The 20001-nt window shown below is 46.7% G+C and overlaps 1 protein-coding gene across 1 annotated transcript in view; it reads right to left on the reverse strand.

The window, feature by feature from the left end:
* Nucleotides 1–5679: 5679 nt before the first annotated feature.
* The window catches only part of ERICH6 (glutamate rich 6), a 33007-nt gene continuing 18685 nt past the window's right edge, over nucleotides 5680–20001 (reverse strand). The window contains exons 10-14 of the mRNA XM_029062603.1: nucleotides 18493–18641; nucleotides 17528–17613; nucleotides 14060–14215; nucleotides 9969–10197; nucleotides 5680–5948 (exon numbers count right to left, since the gene is read on the reverse strand). Of these exons, the coding sequence (XP_028918436.1) occupies nucleotides 5685–5948; nucleotides 9969–10197; nucleotides 14060–14215; nucleotides 17528–17613; nucleotides 18493–18641 (884 nt within the window). The 3' untranslated portion in view covers nucleotides 5680–5684. The remainder of the gene's footprint in view (nucleotides 5949–9968; nucleotides 10198–14059; nucleotides 14216–17527; nucleotides 17614–18492; nucleotides 18642–20001) is intronic.

Genomic DNA, 20001 nt, shown 5'->3' on the forward strand with positions numbered 1-20001 from the left:
GGTATTTGTTAAGCGCTTACTATGTTGTAAGCGCTTACTATGTGCAGAGCACTGTTCTAAGAGCTGGGGTTGATTCAGGGTAATCAGGTTGTCCCACGTGAGGCTCACATTTAATCCCCATTTTACAGATGAGGGAACTGAGGCACAGAGAAGTTAAGTGACTTGCCCAAAGTCACACAGCTGACAAGTGGCAGAGGCGGGATTCGACCTCATGACCTCTGACCCCCAAGCCCGGGCTCTTTCCACTGAGTCATGCTGCTTCCGCATATATAGGTTGAATATGAGAGATGAATCCAAGGATAATGCTAAGGTTATAGACTTCTGAAACAGGGAGCATGGTGGTGCTGTCTATAGTGATGGGAAAGTCTGGGGAAGGCATGTTTTGGACATGTCAAGTTTGAGGTGTCAGTAGGACATCCAAGTAGAGATGCTCTGAAGGTAGTCGGAAATGAGACTGCAGAGGAGAGAGGCCCGGCCTGGAGATGTAGATTTGGGAATCATCTATGTAGAGCTGGTTCTTGAAGTCATGGGAAATGTGCAGGAAGAGAGCAGTAAGGTGAAGGCACTGACTTTCAGCCTTAGATACCTCTAATTTCCCCTAAATTCCCAAACTATGGAGCTAACTGGCCATTCTAAAGCTAAGGCTAACCAATAGGTCAACTTTAACCTTGGAGCTAACTCACTCTTACGAGTCTTCTTGTGAAGAACATCACCAGGTACTTTTAAGATTGACTGACTTGAAGCTTCTCTTTTAATTATATAACTAGAAGCAGTGTGGCCTAGTGCATAGAGCAGGGTCCTGGGATTTAGATGGACCTGATTCTGATCCCAGCTCTGCCATGTTTGCTGCTGTATGACCTTAGGAAAATCACTTCTCTGTGCCTCAGTTACCTCATCTGTAAAATGGGGGTTACGGCTGTGAGCCCCAAGCGGTACAGGGACTGTGTCCAACCTGACAAACTTGTAACTATCTCAGCACTTAGTACAGTATCTGGCACATAGTAAGTGCTTAACAAATACCATAAAAATACCAAAAAAACCCCTATCACTCAGTTTATTTTATTTCATTCAATAGTATTTATTGAGCGCTTACTATGCGCAGAGCCTGTACTAGGTGCTTGGAATGTACAAATCCACAACAGATAGAGACAGTCCCTGCCTACTGATGGGCTTACAGTCTAATCGGGGGAGACAGACAGACAAAAACAATAGCAATAAATAGAATCAAGGGGATGTACCTCTCATTAAAACAATAGCAATAAATACAATCAAGGTGATGTACATCTCATTAACAAAATAAATATGGTAATAAAAAATATATACAATTGAGCGGACGAGCACAGTGCTAAGGGGAGGGGAAGGGAGAGGGGGAGGAGCAGAGGGAAAGGAGGGGAAAAGGGGACTTAGCTGAGGGAAGGTGAAGGGGGGTGTAGAGAGACAGCAGAGGGAGCAGAGGGCAAAGGGGAAGCTCAGTCTGGGAAGGCATCTTGGAGGAGATGAGCTCTCAGTAGGGTTTGAAGAGGGGAAGAGAATTAGTTTGGAGGAGATGAGGAGGGAGGGCATTCCAGGACAGCGGGAGGATGTGGGCCAGCGATCGACGGCGAGATAGGCAAGAACGGGGGACGGTGAGGAGGTGGGCGGCAGAGAAGCGGAACGTGCAGGGTGGGCAGTAGAAAGAAGGGAGGAGAGGTAGGAGGGGGAGAGGTAGGAGGGGGTGAGGTGTTGGAGAGCCTTGAAGCCTAGAGTGAGAAGTTTTGTTTCGTGCGGAGCACATAACCCCAACACACAGCACACTGCATGGGGCATCCTCACACTGCGTCGTTGGCCCCATGCGGCCCAGGCAACTGTTACTATGGCCGCTAGACAGGTACTGGGCAGGAATCTCAGGCAGCCCTCCCATCTCCTCACCACGCTGCAACTGACAACCCCACAGGAATGTGTGTCGCACCCTCTCACCACAGAGTAGACCACCTGTGGACTCAGGCTTCCATTACCTTTCCGCCAGTCTGGGCCTGCGCAGGAAACTGAGGCGGCCATACCGTCTCTGCCCAATATTATATGAAAACTCAGGCAGTTTACTTTTTTAACTAACCGACAACTGCTGTAGACTGTAAGCCAGTTATGGGCAGGGAATGTGTCTGCTAATTCTGTTGTACTCTCCCAAGTGCTTTGCACATAGTAAGTGCTCCATAAATACCACTGATTGATATGGGAGGGAGTTAATTATTCCAATTCAGCTTTCTGGTTCTCTTTCAAGTTTCCGTCTGGTGACACAAGGAATCAAGATCTTATAGGCCACCTTTAGCCCAACCCAGGATGTTGTTTTCTCCTGATCAAAAAGCAACTCCACTTTTTGGCTCCTAGTTTCCTTGGTGCTGGGCCTGATCCCCATGCACTTGGAGAAGGCCAGAGAAAAGTGAGTGTGTGTGGTAGGTATGTCACATGGGCCAAGCAGAAGCGGCATGGTACAGTGAGTAGAGCACACGCTTGGGAATCAGAAGGTCATGGGTTCTAATCCAAGTTCTACCACTTGTCTGCTATGGGACAAATCACTCACTTCTCTGTGCCTCAGTTACCTCACCTGTAAAATGGGGATTGAGAGTCTGAGTCCCACTTGGGACAGGGACTGTGCCCAACCCGATTTGTTTGTATCTACCCCAGGGCTTAGTGTAATGTTTGGCACAAAGTAAGCGCTTAGCAAATACCATAATTATTATTAACTTCATAGGTGCTGAGGGAACGATGTTCCCCATGGAATTGCCATTGAGAGGGGAAAGCCATTAGCCTCCTCTGACCCCTGACTCATGCCCTCCCTCCCCATTCACTTCCGACATACCACCGCCTTCTCCATCCTCCAGGCCCTTCTGAAATCAGACCTCCTCCAGGAGATGTACCCTGATTAATTTCTCTTTCTCCCCTGCTTACATTTCCCATTTAAGCCACTCGAAAACTCCAGTGCCACTTCGGGATGCAGGGTTTTATGATGGTAGGATAGTATTTGTTAAGTACTTACTATGCTCCAAGCACTGTACTGAGCACTGGAGTAGATATAAAATAATCAGGTTGGACTCAGTCCCTGTCCCACATGGGGCTCACAGTCTAAGAGAGAGGAAGAACCGGTATTTAATCTTCAAGTACCATAATTATTATTACTATTATTATTTTATAGTTGAGGAAACTGAGTTACAGAGAAGTTAAGTGGCTTGCCCAAGGTCACACAGCAGGCCAGAGACTAGATTAGAACTCAGATCCTTTGATTTCCAAGCCTGTGCTCTTTTCATGAGGTCACCCTACTTCCCAAATCTCCCCTGCACCACATGTACATATCTTTATAATCTACTACTCGCTACTATCAATCAATGGTATTTTTGAGCACTTATGGTGAGCAGAGCACTGTATTAAGTGTTTGGGAGAGTACAGTATAACATATTTGCTCAACACAGTCCCTGCCCTGAAGGAGCTGAAATTTATTTTAGTGTCTGTCTCCTGGGTATATTGTAAGGTCTTTGAGGACAAGGATCATGTCCACTAATTCTACTGTACTCTCCCAAGTAATCAGAAAACCTATAAAATTCTTAATGATAGGGGCAAGTCACCACATCATAATTGCTTTGATAAAACAAATCTTACAAAGTCAGTAAAAAAAATCAGCACGTAAAGCAAAAATGCAAAATTGAAAAATAATGACAAAATTATTAGGTTTACATCATACAGTTAATTACAGCAAAAAACACAATACTTTTTTACAACTGCTTTTTCAACACAACTTATATTTTATATTGCAACAGTTGAAACAAAAAAAATCCTCCTTTATTATAAAATGAATTCTACCATTATTCTTTGAAATAACATTAAAAAAACCCCTTCGGTTCTTAAAGTAGTTCTATCAGTGTTCATGCTCAATAAACAGGATTGCTTGATTAGATGATGGACTCAGACACACATGCATTTCCAATCTGAGCAGTTTAAGCATATTTAAAAAGTATTAAGCAAGAAAAATAGTAAAACTGCTAATGAGATTCTGACTCTCTCAAACATGGCCATCTTTCATATCAAGAATAATAATAACCATAATAAATCATTGTGATATTTGTTAAGCACTTACCATGTGCCAAACAGTGTTCTAAGCACTGGATTCGATTCAAGACAATCAGGTTAGATACAGTCCCTGTAGCACATGGAGCTCACAGTCTTAAGTAGGATGGACAACAGGTACTGAATATCCATTTTACAGGTGAGGAAAGTAAGGCTCAGAGAAGTTAAGTGACTTGTCCCAGGTCACACAGAAGGCAAGTGGTAGAGGTAGGATTAGAACCCAGGTCCCCCAGATCTCAGACCCATGCTCTTTTCTTTAGGCACACTGCTTCTCTAGGACCCTGTAATGTCTAAAGGTTTTACCTTCCCATTGATTTTCTGGAAAGATGCACCTTCTCCTCAAACCAGGGATTCCTGCGGAGGAGTGTTAAATTGGGTCGGAGGCATCAGTCTTCTGGTGGATGAAAGATTTTGCTTTTTCCTGAGTTGTTCAACTGGAATATTCATTCTAATAGGGCAGGTCAGAAACCGACATGTCTTTGAACACTTTAAAAATCAGCTGAGGAAAATTCTGGCCGACGGAAGCCTGTAACAGGAACCAGACCCAAGGCAATAGTTTGATTCCCCAAGTAGACTGACGTCATCGATGTTTGTTAGTTCTGCCATTGGAGGGAGGGCTCGTTCAAATCAGTAGACTGCTGAATTTCCACTGACTGGGGCCAGCTTTGATAAAGACATAAAATGCTTATCACGTGGATTCAAAGGTCATTTCAAAAAGTTTAATGTAAATCCAAACCATAATTAATAATGTTGGTATTTTGTTAAGCGCTTACTATGTGCAGAGCACTGTTCTAAGCGCTGGGGTAAACACAGGGAAATCAGGTTATCCCACGTGGGGCTCACAGTCTTAATCCCCATTTTACAGATGAGGGAACTGAGGCACAGAGAAGTTAAGTGACTTGCCCACAGTCACACAGCTGACAAGTGGCAGAGCTGGGATTCGAACTCATGAGCCCTGACTCCAAAGCCCGTGCTCTTTCCACTGCGCCACGCTGCTTCTCACTCCAGCCTTTCCCTTTAGTCAAGGAGGATGGCCACTTGTCCAGGTTGCTACTGGATGGTCTGGTTTTCAGCAGGTCCTTCCCCAGTCTGGCAACTCCAGCCTTTCCCTTTAGTCAAGGAGGATGGCCACTTGTCCAGGTTGCTCCTGGATGGTCTGGTTTTCAGCAGGTCCTTCCCCAGTCTGGCACAGAGAGGGCCCCAGGTGTCTTTCTGTCAGGTATTTTTATTATAAGCCCTCTGCTTCCCTCCGCCTCAGATTCCGCCATCGATTTCCATGTTTTCAGAAGTGGTAGCTATATTCAGAGGGACCTGAGCAGGAATGGCTAGGAGGGTTGGGGGTTCTCCCGGGAAATCGCTTCGTATTTGGGTGGACTTACGACTTCGGGTGTAAAATGGTGCCATTGATATCTTTAGATAATACTGCGTACCCGGCGTGGGGCAAGTGACGCCACAGGCACCACCTTGTCCGGGACCCATGAGGGCCACCCTCCAGCCAACATGGGCTCCTTGCTGGAGGGAAGGGGCAAAAAAAAGTAAATCCAGGCTGGGACCTATTAAAACATCATGGCAAAGACACACGGCCCTGATCAAATCGATTCCTTTATTAGCGCCTTTACGGTCTCAAAGACATCATCGGCTAGCTCAGAATTTTGGCAGAGGCTAAGCAGTTTCAGAGCATGGGATGCCAAGTAAGACGGCGGTTTCATCTTGTCCCAGAACTGGCTGGAGGGGAAGTCCCGGCAGCCTTGCAGTTTGTTGAGCAGGTATTGGATCCTTATCCAGTGGGCCAGTAGCAGGAAATCATCTTGACTCAGGAGCCTGAAGGAGGGGATCTGGTCCACACACCTGATCTGGGAGACAAAGGCAGGGACTCAGAAAGGATGGGGGCCGGGGGAAGGGCCTGGGCCACACCAGCCGAGGCACGAATATCTCCACCGGTTCATTCGCCCCCTTGTCATCCTCACCCTCCCCCTACCCGGAGCCCTGGGGTCCTCCCGCAAGCCGCCAGGAGGCTGTCCACAAGGCTACATAGAGAAGAGGACCTGAGTTCTAATCTTGGCTCTGCCATTTGTCCACTGCGTGACCTTGGGCAAGTCACTTCCCTGTGCTTTAGTTATGTCATCTGTAAAACAGGGACTAACAGGGACTATGTTCATTGATGAAATTGTATTAAATTGTATTTATTGAGCGTTTATTGTGTGCAGAGCACTGTACTAAGCACTTGGAAAAGTACAATGCCGTAATAAAGAGAGACAATGTTAATGTTGGTATTTGTTAAGCGCTTACTATGTGCCGAGCACTGTTCTAAGCGCTGGGGTAGACACAGGGGACTCAGGTTGTCCCACGTGGGGCTCACAGTCTTAATCCCCATTTTACAGATGAGGTAACTGAGGCACAGAGAAGTGAAGTAACTTGCCCACAGTCACACAGCTGACAAGTGGCAGAGCTGGGATTCAAACTCACGATCTCTGACTCCAAAGCCCGGGCTCTTTCCACTGAGCCACGCTGAGACAAGCTCACTTCCCCAGTGTTTAGCACAGTGCCTGGCCCGTAGTAAGCACTTAAAGTGGAAAGAGCCCGGGCGTGGGAGTCAGAGGACGTGGGTTCTAATCCCGGCTCCTCCACTTGTCTGCTATGTGACCTTGAGCAAGCCACTTCACTTCTCTGTGCCTCAGTTAGCTCATCTGGAAAATGGGGATGAAGACCGTGAGCCCCACGTGGGACAACCGATTACCTTGTATCTACCCTTGTATCTACTCCAGCCCTTAGAACAGTGCTTGGCACATAGTAAGCACTTAACAAATACCATTATTATTATTATTATGTAAAAAAATAAATTCTCTCTACCCTTGTAGAATGCCATCCTGCTTCTGCGAGGAAAGCCAGGAATTCAGAGAGGCTGTACTCACCACCCAACCTCAGCTGAAGACCCCACTACAACCCAGCCCTCTAATTCCGCTCCTCTAATGCCAACCTACTCACTGTACCTGATTATCCTGTATCTGACCAGTGCTTAGGAGAGTGCTTGGCACACAGAAAGCACTGAAAAAATAGCACATTTACTGTTATTACTATGGCCACTCCTCCCAGGTCCACATCTACCCATGGAAACTTGGTGACCGGGTGACTGCTCCAGATTGCTTAGAGTGGGAAAGGAAGAGTGTGCAGCAAGATTCAGGGAATGGCATGAGGTGGAGTAGAAGAGAGACTGCGACACAGCCAGTAGGGATTGAGGAGAGAGGACATGGAGCAGGTGAGCTTTTCTAGAATGGAGTCAACACAGAAATGGTAAAAGGGTGAATAATAATAATGATGGTATTTGTTAAATGCTTACTATGTGCCAGGCACTGTACTAAGCGCTGGAGTGCATACCAACAAATTGGGTCCTTGTCCCATGTTGGGCTCTCAGTCTCAATCCCCACTTTATAGATGAGGTAACTGAGCCCCAGAGAAGTGAAGTGACTTGCCCAGCAGTCACACAACAGACAAGTGGCAGAGCTGGGATTAGAACCCGTGACCTTCTGAATCCCAGGGCCCTGCTCTATCCACTATGCCAAAAGAGGGTGACCTGAAGACCTGCACTATCCAGGCCGTTGTGGAATTCCAGAATTCCACAAATGCCACCTCTTCCAAGAGGCCTTCTCCTACTAAGCCCTCATTTCTCCTACTCCATTTCCCTTCTGTGTTGCTCTTGCATTAGGATTTGTGTTCTTTATTCACACCACCTTCAACCTCGTAGCACTTATATACATATGCATAATTTAGTTTAATATGCCTCCTCCCCAACATCCCCATTCTAAGCTGTAAACTCCCTTTCATTCATTCATTCAATCCTATTTATTAAGCATTTACTGTGTGCAGAACACTGTACTAAGCGCTTGGAATTCGGCAACAGATGGAGAACACCCTTGCCCAACAATGGCCTCACAGTCTAAAAGGGGTAGACAGCAAAACAAAACAAGTAGACAGGCCTTGTGGGCAGGGAACGTGCCTACCAACTCTGTTATATTGTACTCTCTCAAGAGCTAAGTACAGTGCTCTGCATCAATAAATACAATTGATTGATAAATAATTTTTAAAGTTAAAATTCCAGAACAATGGGAAACATAAAAATTAACCAAAATGTGCATGGACTCAAATCTTTTGCCTCCCAAAGGAACTAACATTTTCCTTTCTGAGTGGGTTTTGTTTCCTTTTTAACATTTAAAAAATCTTCACTTAGAAAGTTCAGTTCCCATTAAGCTCCTGAGTGTTGTTTTACAAGTAAGTGCTTACGCAAAGATAAAAATGTGCCAGAGCCACCCGTAAGGGAAACGCATCCCCATCCCACCTCTCAAGGTGGTTCATTACTGTTGTAAGTTCGTTGTGGGCAGGGAATGTCTCTGTTTATTTTTATACTGTACTCTCCTGTTTAATTCAGTGCTTTGCACACAGTAAGATATTTGGCTTCTCCTGGCCCAGAGCTGTTAAAAGGGGAGGTGGGAGGGAGGCCCGTGGCTTTAGTGGAACGAATATGAGACAGTGTCAGTAGACCTGGTTTCTAATCCTACCTCTGCTACTGGATTGCTGGATCACCTCAGGCAAGTCCCTAAACTTCTCTTTGCCTGTGATTCTGTGTTTGAACTGTAGAAATGAGACACCTTCCTTTTTCTCCCTTTAATTTAAGGGGATTGTATTTATTTTATATATATACTTCAGGGAAATTTAGCAAGTGCTAGACAATAATAATAATAATAATAATAATAATGGTATTGGTTAAGCCTATTTGCCAAGCACCATACTAAGGTCTGGGTAGACACAAGAGAATCAGGTCCCACTTGGGGCTCACAGTCCAAGTAGTGGGGAGAACAGGTATTGAATCCCCATTTTACAGATGAGGGAACTGAGGCACAGAGAGACCTAATCACTTGCCCAAGGTCACACAGCAGGTATATGGTAGACCTGGAATTAGAACCCAGATCCTCTTACTCTCACCCTCTTTTTCAACCAGACCAATCTAATAATACTAATTGAGGTGTTTTACAATGTACCAAGCACTGTGTTAAGGGCTGGGGTATACACAATATACACAACACAGTCCCTGCCCCACATGGCTCACAATGTAAGCGGGGGAGTGAGAACAGGTATTTTGGTCCCCATTTTACAGAAGAGGAAATGGAAACACAGGGAAGTCAAGTGTTTTGCCCCATATCACACAGCAGGTAAGTGCCGGAGTCTGAATTGGAAACCGGGTCCTCTGACTCCTAGACCACTAAGGCCACACTGTCCATGTGGCTAGGACCAAATGCCCAAACCATTTTCAAAAGCCATGTGGGCAGAAAAATTCTTCTTGCATTATATCCTGTAGTTCTGAGAATTGAGTAGAAAGGACAGATTACCGGGCAATTCCAGCAACATAAAACATTCCTTCTAGACTGTAAGATCATTGTGGGCTTGGGAACGTGTCTACCAACTCTGCTACATTGTAATAATAATAATGATGGTATTTGTTAAATGCTTACTATGTGCCCAGCACTGTTCTAAGCACTGGAGTAGATACAAGGTAATCAGGTTGTCGCACGTGGGGCTCACACTTTGAATCCCCATTTTACAGATGAGGTAACTGAGGCACAAAGAAGTTAAGTGCCTTGCCCAAGGTCACCAGCAGACAAGTGGCAGAGCCAGGATTAGAACCCATGTCCTCTGGCTCCCAAGCCCTGGCTCTTTCCACTAAGCCACGCTGCTTCTTTATACTGTATCCTCCCAAGCGCTTTGTACAGGGCTCTGTACCCAGGAGTCTGTACCTATAAATATGATTGATTGAGTGATTGATACCGTACTAAGCATTTCCCCAAAAATGCAGAGTTCCACATTCCCCCCGCAATACATACCTGCACTTTAGTTCCCACACTGAATTTGGCCTGCTGGCCCAGGGCCAGAAAAGTGACTGCGATTTTATCCTGATCTACGATCCGGACACCAATGTACTGACTCAATGACAGAAAGATGGGCTTAAAGGGAACAGCGGGACGAGATGTCAGAGTACTCGGCCACTTCCACATCCTCACTCTGTTGCCGGCTTCATCTAAACACTGCCCTCCCAAAAGGCTGAGGTTGACCCTAAACCGGAAGAGAAGACAAAGTGAACAATCCTACAGGGAGCTGCATTCAAACCAGGCAAACAAGATGCGGCAAGATCGGAGGAAGAAGAGTTGGAAGGTGGGACTCATTCTCATTTTCCTTTTCGCCTTTCTGCTGCTGTTTGTCCTAGGGGCAGTGTGGGATGGTCAAATTCTGTTCTTTCCAAGATGGGAGTAATAGGGATGGGAACCTAAATAAGAAGGTAGTAATAATATAGTGTTTATCGAACACCCGCTCAGTGATTTGCAGGGAAGCAACATAGTCTAGTGGAAAGAGCACATGCCTGGGAGTCAGAGGTCCTGGGTTCTGGTCCTTATTCATTCATTCAATAGTATTTATTGAGCGCTTACTATGTGCAGAGCACTGTATTAAGCACTTGGAATGTACAAATCGGCAACAGATAGAGACAGTCCCTGCCCATTGACGGGATAACAGTCTAATCGGGGGAGACAGACAAAAACAAACTTACCTCCCGTGTGACCTTGGGGAAGTCACTTTACTTTTCTGTGCCTCGGTTACCTCATCTGGATGAAATGGGTATTAAATCCTCCCTCCCTCCACCCCCACTACTTAGAAAGTGAACCTCATGTGGGACAGGGGCTTTGTGTCCAACGGGATTAGCTTGCGTCTACCTGAGTGCTTAATACAGTGTTTGGCACAGAGTAAGCACTTAACAAATCCCGTAATTACTATACTCAGCTTTGGGGAAAGTGCAGCAGAAGCAAAAGACACAAGGAGCTTACACACCGACAAGCAGGCCTGATGGGAAGAAGAGTTAGTAATAAGTATCTCAGCAAGATTATATTCCCTAAGAGCAGATCTTTAAAGTAAAGCAGAGAGAGAATTGCAGCAGTTAATTACCTGTGGCAGAAAAGGTGGGTTTACCTTAAAAAAAAGTACTAAATTCAGTTGAAAATACATATTGGGAGGCAGAATGGGCCAGGTAATTGCTCTGGGTTTCAGGTGGAGAACTAACAGGAATGTAATAGTTGTAATAAAGGACTGGATGCCTACTGAGTTCAGCACACTCTACTAAGCGTCATAGCAATCTCCCTCAAAAAGCTTGTTGGGGTTGCAAGGTCCATGTCCCATAACTACCCAGCAAAACATCTCTCCTCAGTAACTGGAAAGATGATCCCATCCAATTTTACAAGAGGTCTCTAATAATAATGTTGGTATTTGTTAAGTGCTTACTATGTGCCGAGCACTGTTCTAAGCGCTGGATGCAAGGTGATCAGATTGTCCCATGTAGGACTCACAGTCTTAATCCCTATTTTACAAATGAGGGAACTGAGGCCCAGAGAAGTTAAGTGACTTGCCCAAAGTCACACAGCTAGCAAAGTGGCGGAGCCGGGATTAGAACCCATGAGCTCTGACTCCCAAGCCTGGGATCTTGCCACTGAGCCACCCTGCTTCTCTAATGAGGAAGCAATATGGCCTAGTGGAAAGAATACAAGCCTGAGAATCAGGAGATCTGGATTCTAATCCCAGCTCTGCCACTTGCCTGCTGGGTAGTCACTTAACTTCTCTGTACCTCAGTTTCCTCAACAGTAAAATGGGGATTCAATACCTGTTTTCCTTCCTATTTAAGACTGGGAATTGAATGTGGGATAGGGACTGTTTTGAACCTAATTAACTGTGCTTGACAGATAGTAAGCACTTAACAATTACCATGATAACAATAATAATAGCAGTATGTCTTTGTTCTGTATCTGGCATACATATAACTAGGGCTGGAATGACCTCCCTCTTCATATCCAACAGACTATCACGCTCCTCACTTTCAAAGCCTTATTAAAAGCACATCTCCTCCTAAAGGCCTTCCTTGACTAAGCCCTCATTTCCTCTTCTCCCATTCCCTTCTGTGTCACCTCTGCACTTGGATTTGCCCTCTTTCTTCACCCTTTCCAACCCCACAGCACTTAGGTACATAGCCGTAATTTATTCATTTACATTACTGTCTGCATCCCCCTCTAGTACAGTGCTTAGTACAGTGATCTGCCCACAGCAGGGACTCGGTGAATATGATTGATTGATTGACTGGCATGTACTGAGCACCTACACTTTAGCTCTTGGGCAAAATTGATCGGTTTGTTTTGCTTTTCCAAGGCATAGGGACCATGCCTACGACTTCTGGTGTATTGTACTCTTCCAAGCACTTAGTACAGTGCTCTGCACACAGTGAGTGCTCAATAAGTATGATCGATTGATTGATAATCAATGGAAAATACCATCGTGGCTTCTTAGGTCTAGGGCTCAGCCTCCACCTCATGCCAGTTGCCTCACCGAGTGAGGAAAATGAATGGGATGGAGTCTTGCAGCAGTGGCTTTAACAGCTGCACCCACGTCCCGCATCAGGGCCGTCTGCTTCTCTCCCCCATTACGCTGTAAGCAACTGGGTCGGAGGGTAGGAACTGCGTCTATTCCATTGATGTATGTACTCCAAGTGCCTAGACCAGTGCTTGGCACACTGTCGGCATCTAATACAGTGACCTGTCCACAGTAGACACTTAGTACAGTACTCTATAATAATAAGGGCCGCTGTGCCAAGCACTGTAATAAATGCTGAGATAGCTACAAGATAATCGGGAAGGTCCCACAGGGGTTCACAGTCGAAGTAGGAGGAAGAATAGGGATTGAATCCCCAATTAATAGATGAGGAAATTGAGACATAGAGCAGTTAGAGCATTTAAGTCACTTGCCCGAAATCACACAGCAGGCAAGTAACAGAGTCAGGAATAAAATCCAGGTCCCCTGATTCTCAGGCTTGGGCTCTTTCTTAGGCCACACTGCTTTCTGCCCAGAGTAGATGTCTAGTACAGTGCTCTGCACATAATAGGTGCTTAGTTCATCCACACAATGAATGTTGGTCACCACTGTTAATACTGATGATGATGATGATAAACCTGCCTTGCTACTGTATATTTCAGGATTTTCTACCTTCTCCATCCCAGTTTCCATTGCTCTCCCCACAGTGGGCCTGAACAGCCTCCAGGCAGACCCCAGAGCCCTGCCCTGCCCAGTGCTTAGCTCAGGGCATCGGTGGGGGTTCAACAGCTCCCGCCACCACCACTGCTGGGGCTGTTCAGCATGAGCAAACAGGAGGACACGGTCTTGCACATCTGTGGCCCTGCCTCCAACACCCAGAGCCATGCGGGGGCCGGCTAAGCCGGGCTCAACGGCGACCACAGGGTACCAGACCCCCAATCCTAATAATAATATAATAATTGTGGTATTTGTTAAGCCTTTACTGTGTGCCAAGCATTGTTCTAAACACTGGGATAGATATAAACTAATCCAGTTGGACACAGTCCCTGTCTCACATGAGGCTCACAGTCTTAACCCCCATTTTACAGATAAGGTAACTGAGGCCAGAGAAGTGAAGTCACTTGGCCAAAGTGACACAGCAGACATGTGGCAGAGCCGGGATTAGAAACCATGTCCTCTAACTTCCCAGCCCGGGCTTTTTCCACTAGGCCACCCCTCTTTCCTGGTGGATGAAAACAAGCCTGCTCTTGTGTCTGCTCCATTCCAGTAATCTGTCACTTCCCTTCTTAGTGTTTTCACACTGCCAGGTTGCCTTGGCGGTGGTTACGTGCCCTTGGTGACTCCAGTGCCTCCAGGAAGAATTAGATCTGCGGCCGATGCTTAACCACGAAAGGGAAGGGACTGCCTGTTTAATGATGCCCACGGGGGCCCCGGGGTGAAACCAGCACCCATAGTCATCTCTGGAACCTGACGGTGCCTGTGACTGACCCTGGCCGGGGAGGGAGGTGGAGGGCAGTCCCCAGAACCCCCCCTGGGCAGCTTCAAGAAGAGGGCGCTGGGCCCAAGCACAAACCAGACATTCCCGTTTGGGTGGTAACAGGTTCCTTTCCCACAGGAATCAAACACAGCTTGGATTTCTGCGCCGCACTGCTTGTCTTCCCGGACTATACACAGTAAACCTTTCACCTGGCTGGCAACAACGAGGACGGCCAGATTTCCCGACGGATAGCTGAGATCAGATAAGGTGACTCGAGGCCTTTTGAAGGAAAAATGATCCTGTCACTAAGGCTTCTGCCTTAAAAGGGGACTTATGTCCCGGAAGCAGCGTGGCCTAAAGAGCCCGGGCTTGGGAATCAGCCCTAATCCCGGTTGAACCACTTGTTTGCTGTGTAATTTTGGGCAAGTCACTTCACTTCTCCATGCTTCAGTTTCCTCAACTGTAAAATGAGGATTCAATACCTGTTCCCCCTCCTTATTTACACTGGAAGTCTCATATGGGACAAGGGCTGCATCCAACCTGATTACCTTGTATCTAACCTAGTACTTAGAACAATGTTTGGCACATAGTGCTTAACAAATACCGAATAAAAAAAAATGCTTGGGATTACCCAAATCCCCTCATTATGATTTATTCAATAATAATGATAATGATAATAACAGTAATAATGGCATTTGTTAGGCACTTACTATGTGCCAACTACTGCACTGAGTACTGGGCATATGCAAGGTAATCAGGTCAGACTCAATCCAAATAAGAAGGAGAACAAGTACTGACTCCCCATTTAACAATTGAGGAAACTGAGGCTCAGATAAATGACATGCCAATGGTCACACAGCTGACAAGTGACTGAGCTGAGATTAGAAACCAAATTAGAATCCAGGAGAAGCAGTTTTGCCTAATGGAAAAGAGCACAGGCCTGGGAGTCAGATGACCTGGGTCCTAATCCTGGCTCTGCCACCTGCTTGCTGTGTGACCCTACCCAAGTCCCTTCGCTTTTCAGTGCCCCAGGTCCCTCGTCTAGAAAATGGGTATTCAATACCTGTGCTCCCTCATACTTAAAATGTGAACCCTGGTTGGAGCAGGGACTGTATCCGACCTGAATATCTTATATTTACCCCAGTGCCTAGTACGGTGCTTGGCATATAGTATAAACACCAAAAAATACTACAGTTATTAGATCCCTAGACTCACAGGCCCAAGCTCTTTCCAGTAGGCAATAATAATGTTGGTATTTAAGTGCTTACTATGTGCAAAGCACTGTTCTAAGCGCTGGGGTAGTACCAGGTAATTAGGGTGTCCCACGTAGGGCTCAAAGACTTCATCCCCATTTTAAGATGAGGGAACTGAGGCCCAGAGAAGTTAAGTGACTTGCCCAAAGTCACACAGATGACAAGCGGCAGAGGCGGGATTAGAACCCATGACCTCTGACTCCCAAGCTCGTGCTCTTTCCACTGAGCCACGCTGCTCCTCCATCTGTAATCTACTCAGTGGCAGGAACTGAAAAGGATGAACAACCCAGACCCTCCGGTGCTTAGAAGAGTGCTTTGCACATAGTGAGCGCTTAGCAAAAACCATCATTATTATTACAGTGCACTCCCTGGGAATAAATAACCCAAGTCCTTGGGGAAGGGCAATACTACCTCATCTAGACCATTAGGGAGAACGACTCGCTTTTGCCCAACGGTTTCTTTCTTCAGGACTCAGTGAGCCCTGGAAAACTGCAGAGACAAGCGTTTGGTGGTCCAGCCAAACCACGTAGGTGCCTGTGCTGCCTGTCTGCTGCGTGACCTTGGGCAAGTCACTTCACTTCTCCGTAGCTCAGTTCCATCATCTGTTAAAGGGGGATTAAGATTGTGAGCCCCGTGTGGGGCAGGGAATGTGTCCAACTCAATTATCTTGTATCTACTCCAGTGCTTAGAACAGGGCCTGGCCAAAGGTAAGCGCTTCATAAAAGCCATTATTATTATTATGCGAGCCCTGTACTGTCACAGGCAGGACCTGGACCGAATGGACCACTGATCAGGGCCACAGTGATCCCAGCATGGCGTGGGGAAGCAGCATGGTGAGGTGGATAGAGCAGGGGCCTGGGAGTCAGAAGGTCACGGGTTCTAATTTTCATTCAATAGTATTTATTGAGCGCTTACTATGTGCAGAGCACTGTACTAAGTGCTTGGAATGTACAAATCGGTAACAGAGACAGTCCCTGCCCTTTGACGGGCTTACAGTCTAAACCCAGCTCTGCCACTTGTCTGCTGTGTTGCCTTGGGCAAGTCACTTCACTGCTCTGGGCCTCAATTTCCGCATCTGTAAAATGGGGATTAAAGCTGTGAGCCTCATGTGGGCCAGGGACTGTGTGCAATCCGATTTGCTTGTATCCAACCTAGCACTTAGTACAGTGTCTAGCACATGCTAAGGGCTTAAAACATATGCTTGTTATTATTATTACCATCATCATCATCATGCCCTGGGCTGATTTCCCCCAGTGCAGATTTCTTTCAGGCGAAATAGAGCCTTGAAGGCTAGTAGCGTGGCTCAGTGGAAAGAGCCCGGGCTTGGGAGTCAGAAGTCATGGGTTCAAATCCCGGCTCTGCCACTTGTCAGCTGTGTGACTGTGGGCAAGTCACTTCCCATCTCTGTGCCTCAGTTACCTCATCTGGAAAATGGGGATTAACTGTGAGCCTCACGTGGGACAACCTGATTACCCTGTATCTACCCCAGTGCTTAGAACAGTGCTCTGCACATAGCGCTTAACAAATACCAACATTTTTATTAACTACAACCACACAAAATCCGCCCTTTCCTCTCCATCCATACTGCTATCATGTTAATCCAATCACTCATCCTATCCCATCTGGATTACTGCATCAGCCCTCTTGCTGACCACCCAGCCTCCTGTCTCTTCCCCACTCCATACTTCGCTCTGCTGCCCGGATCATTTTTCTACATAAACCATCTGGAGACATCACCCTGTTCCTCAAAAAACTCCAGTGGTTGCCCATCCACCTCCGTATCAAACAAAAATTCCTCTCCATTGGCTTTAAAGCATTCTGTCACCTTACCCCTCCTACCTCATCTAATTTTTCTCCTTCTACAGCCCAGCCCTCACACTTTGCTCCTCTAGTGCTAACCTCCTCACTGTGCCTCGATCTCTCCTGTCTCGCCACCGACCCCTATCCCACGCCTGGAACGCCCTCCCTCTTCTAATCCGACAGACAGCCGCTGTCCCCCGCTTCAAAGCCTTATTGAAGGCACATCTCCAAGAGGCCTTTCAAGAGTAAATCCCACTTTTCCTCATCTCCCACTCCCTTCCGCGTCTCCCTTTGCTCTTCCCCCCTCTTTCCCAGCCCCACAGCATTTACGCATACATCTGTAATTTTATTTATTTGTACTGATGTCTGTCTCCCCCACTCTAGATTGTAAGCCCATTGTGGGCAGGCGTCATCATTATTTTTTGTTGTATTGTTCTTTCCCAAGCATTTAGTGCAGTGCTCTGCACACAGTGAGTACTCAATAAATACGATTGAATGAATGAAAGGATACAACAGTTGGGCGGAGCCATCTGGGAACATGGTCAGGAACTTGCCCCCGTGCTTGTAGTACTTTTCCAAGAACTGATTTGTTACCATCTGCAGATGGAGAAAGAGCAGAGCTTGGTCAGTTTCTGAGGGCCGGATATGCTAAGTCCCACCCTCAAAGGGCTGCAGAGGTGTCCCTTGAGCACTTGGATTGATGTGATGGCTCTAGAGAGGGGGTCCAGTTGCCTGGCTTCCTTACTTCCTCTGGTCCTTCCTTCCCCCTCTGGTGAGCATGAACAGAGGGGGAAATAATAATGGATATATGCGTTAAGTGCTTACTGTGTGCCAAACACTGTACTAAGCTCTGGGGTGGATACAAAGTCATCAGGTCAGACACAGTCCCTGCCTCACAGGGTGCTCACAATTTAAGTAGGAGGGAGATAAGGCATGAAAGTTCACTTTCCAGAGGAGGAAACTGAGGGTCAGAGAAGTCAAATGACTCGCCCAAGGTCCACAGCAGGCAAGGAGCAGTGGTTGTTTTTAAAGGGCCCCAAACCTGAAAGGAGCTAGTGGATGTCACAAAGGGCACCTCTGAGAGGCCCCTACAGCACCTTCCCTTTCCTGTTTGGCTTTGCCTTTCCTTTCTTTTCACTTGGGAGGGGTCGCACGTTTATTTTATGGTATTTGAGTTCAGAGGAAGGGGGTGTCAGGGTCAGGATGGCACAGAGGACCCTCCCCTCTTCTCCCCTCCCTCTTTCCGAACCCACAGGAGACAGTCTCCGTGGCTTTAACTTCCCCCTTTCTAGTGGGCGCATTGAGCTGACGCTAAGAAACTCCAGTCCTGAAGTGTATCAGGAAGGATAACGCAGCCAACTCTCTCCAACACGTGGTCTTACCAACCCCAGTGCCTCCCGGGCCTCCCCCTAATGAGTTTTGCCTTGTTGGTGGTGGGGCAGGTGGAGGGATGGGGTGGCAGAGGGTGAAAATTACCTTCCCTCCGGTGGTGGTGAAGTCACAGCAGGTGATAACAAAGCTTATTTGCTCCTCATCAGCCTTGAGCACCTCCTTAGGTTTCACTGTCAATTCACCTGGGGGCTCCTTGGACAGCTGATAGGAAATGGTTTTCAACTGTCGAGATACTGGGAGAGAAAGAAGACGCGAGGCGTGGCTACTTCTTCCAAAGCCAGTGAATAAACCAGTAGTATTTAATAATAATAATGTTGGTATTTGTTAAGCACTTACTACATACTGTTCTAAGCGCTGGGATAGATACAGGGGAATGAGGTTGTAAATTAATCAGGTTGTCCCACGTAGGGCTCAGAATCTTCATCCCCACTTTACAGATGAGGTCACTGAGGTACAGAGAAATTAAGTGACTTGCCCAGGGTCACCCAGCTGACAAGCGGCGGAGCTGGGATTAGAACCCATGAGCTCTGACTCCCAAACCCGGGCTCTTTCCACTGAGCCATGCTGCTTATTTATCGATGGCTACTATGGGCAGAACATTGTACTAAGCCTTAAGGGACCACAGTAGAGGGAGATGATGTAATCCCCGACCACAGGGAGTCGGCACAGAGCACTGTACTAAGCCTCAGGGGACCACGGTAGAGGGAGATGATGTAATCCCCGACCACAAGGAGTCTGCACTCTAAATTTTCATTCTGGCCCCGTAGAAAATCTTCCCTTGGGATTGGCTCAGCCTGCTCTAATAATGATGATGATAATAATGATAATAGCGGTATTTGGTAATTACCGAGTGCCAAGCATAATGCTAAATACTGGGTTCCTGTCTTGTTTTATGCTGCCGAGTGCTTTCCGACTCAGAGCGATGTTTGGATGCATTATGGGACAGATGCACTTCCATCTGCAATCATGCAATAAACCAGTAGCATTTAATAATAATAATAATAATGATGTTGGTATTTGTTAAGCACTTACTACATACAGAGCACTGTTCTAAGCGCTGGGATAGATACAGGGGAATGAGGTTGTAAGTTAATCAGGTTGTCCCACGTAGGGCTCAGAATCTTCATCCCCTTTTTACAGATGAGGTCACTGAGGCACAGAGAAATTGAGTGACTTGCCCAAGGTCACACAGCTGACAAGTGGCGGAGGCGGGATTAGAACCCATGAGTTCTGACTCCCAAGCCCGGGCTCCTTCCACTGTGCCATGCTGCTTATTTATCGATGGCTACTATGGGCAGAACATTGTACTAAGCCTTAAGGGACCACAGTAGAGGGAGATGATGTAATCCCCGACCACAGGAAGTCTTCCCAGAGCACTGTACTAAGCCCCAGGGGACCACGGTAGAGGGAGATGATGTAATCCCCGACCACAAGGAGTCTGCACTCTAAATTTTCATTCTGGCCCTGTAGAAAATCTTCCCTTGGGATTGGCTCCGCCTGCTCTAATAATGATGATGATAATAATAATAATAGTGGTATTTGCAATTACCGAGTGCCAAGCATAATGCTAAATACTGGGTTCCTGTCTTGTTT

Source organism: Ornithorhynchus anatinus, chromosome 1 (assembly GCF_004115215.2).
Source record: "Ornithorhynchus anatinus isolate Pmale09 chromosome 1, mOrnAna1.pri.v4, whole genome shotgun sequence".
Taxonomy (NCBI): Eukaryota; Metazoa; Chordata; class Mammalia; order Monotremata; family Ornithorhynchidae; genus Ornithorhynchus; species Ornithorhynchus anatinus.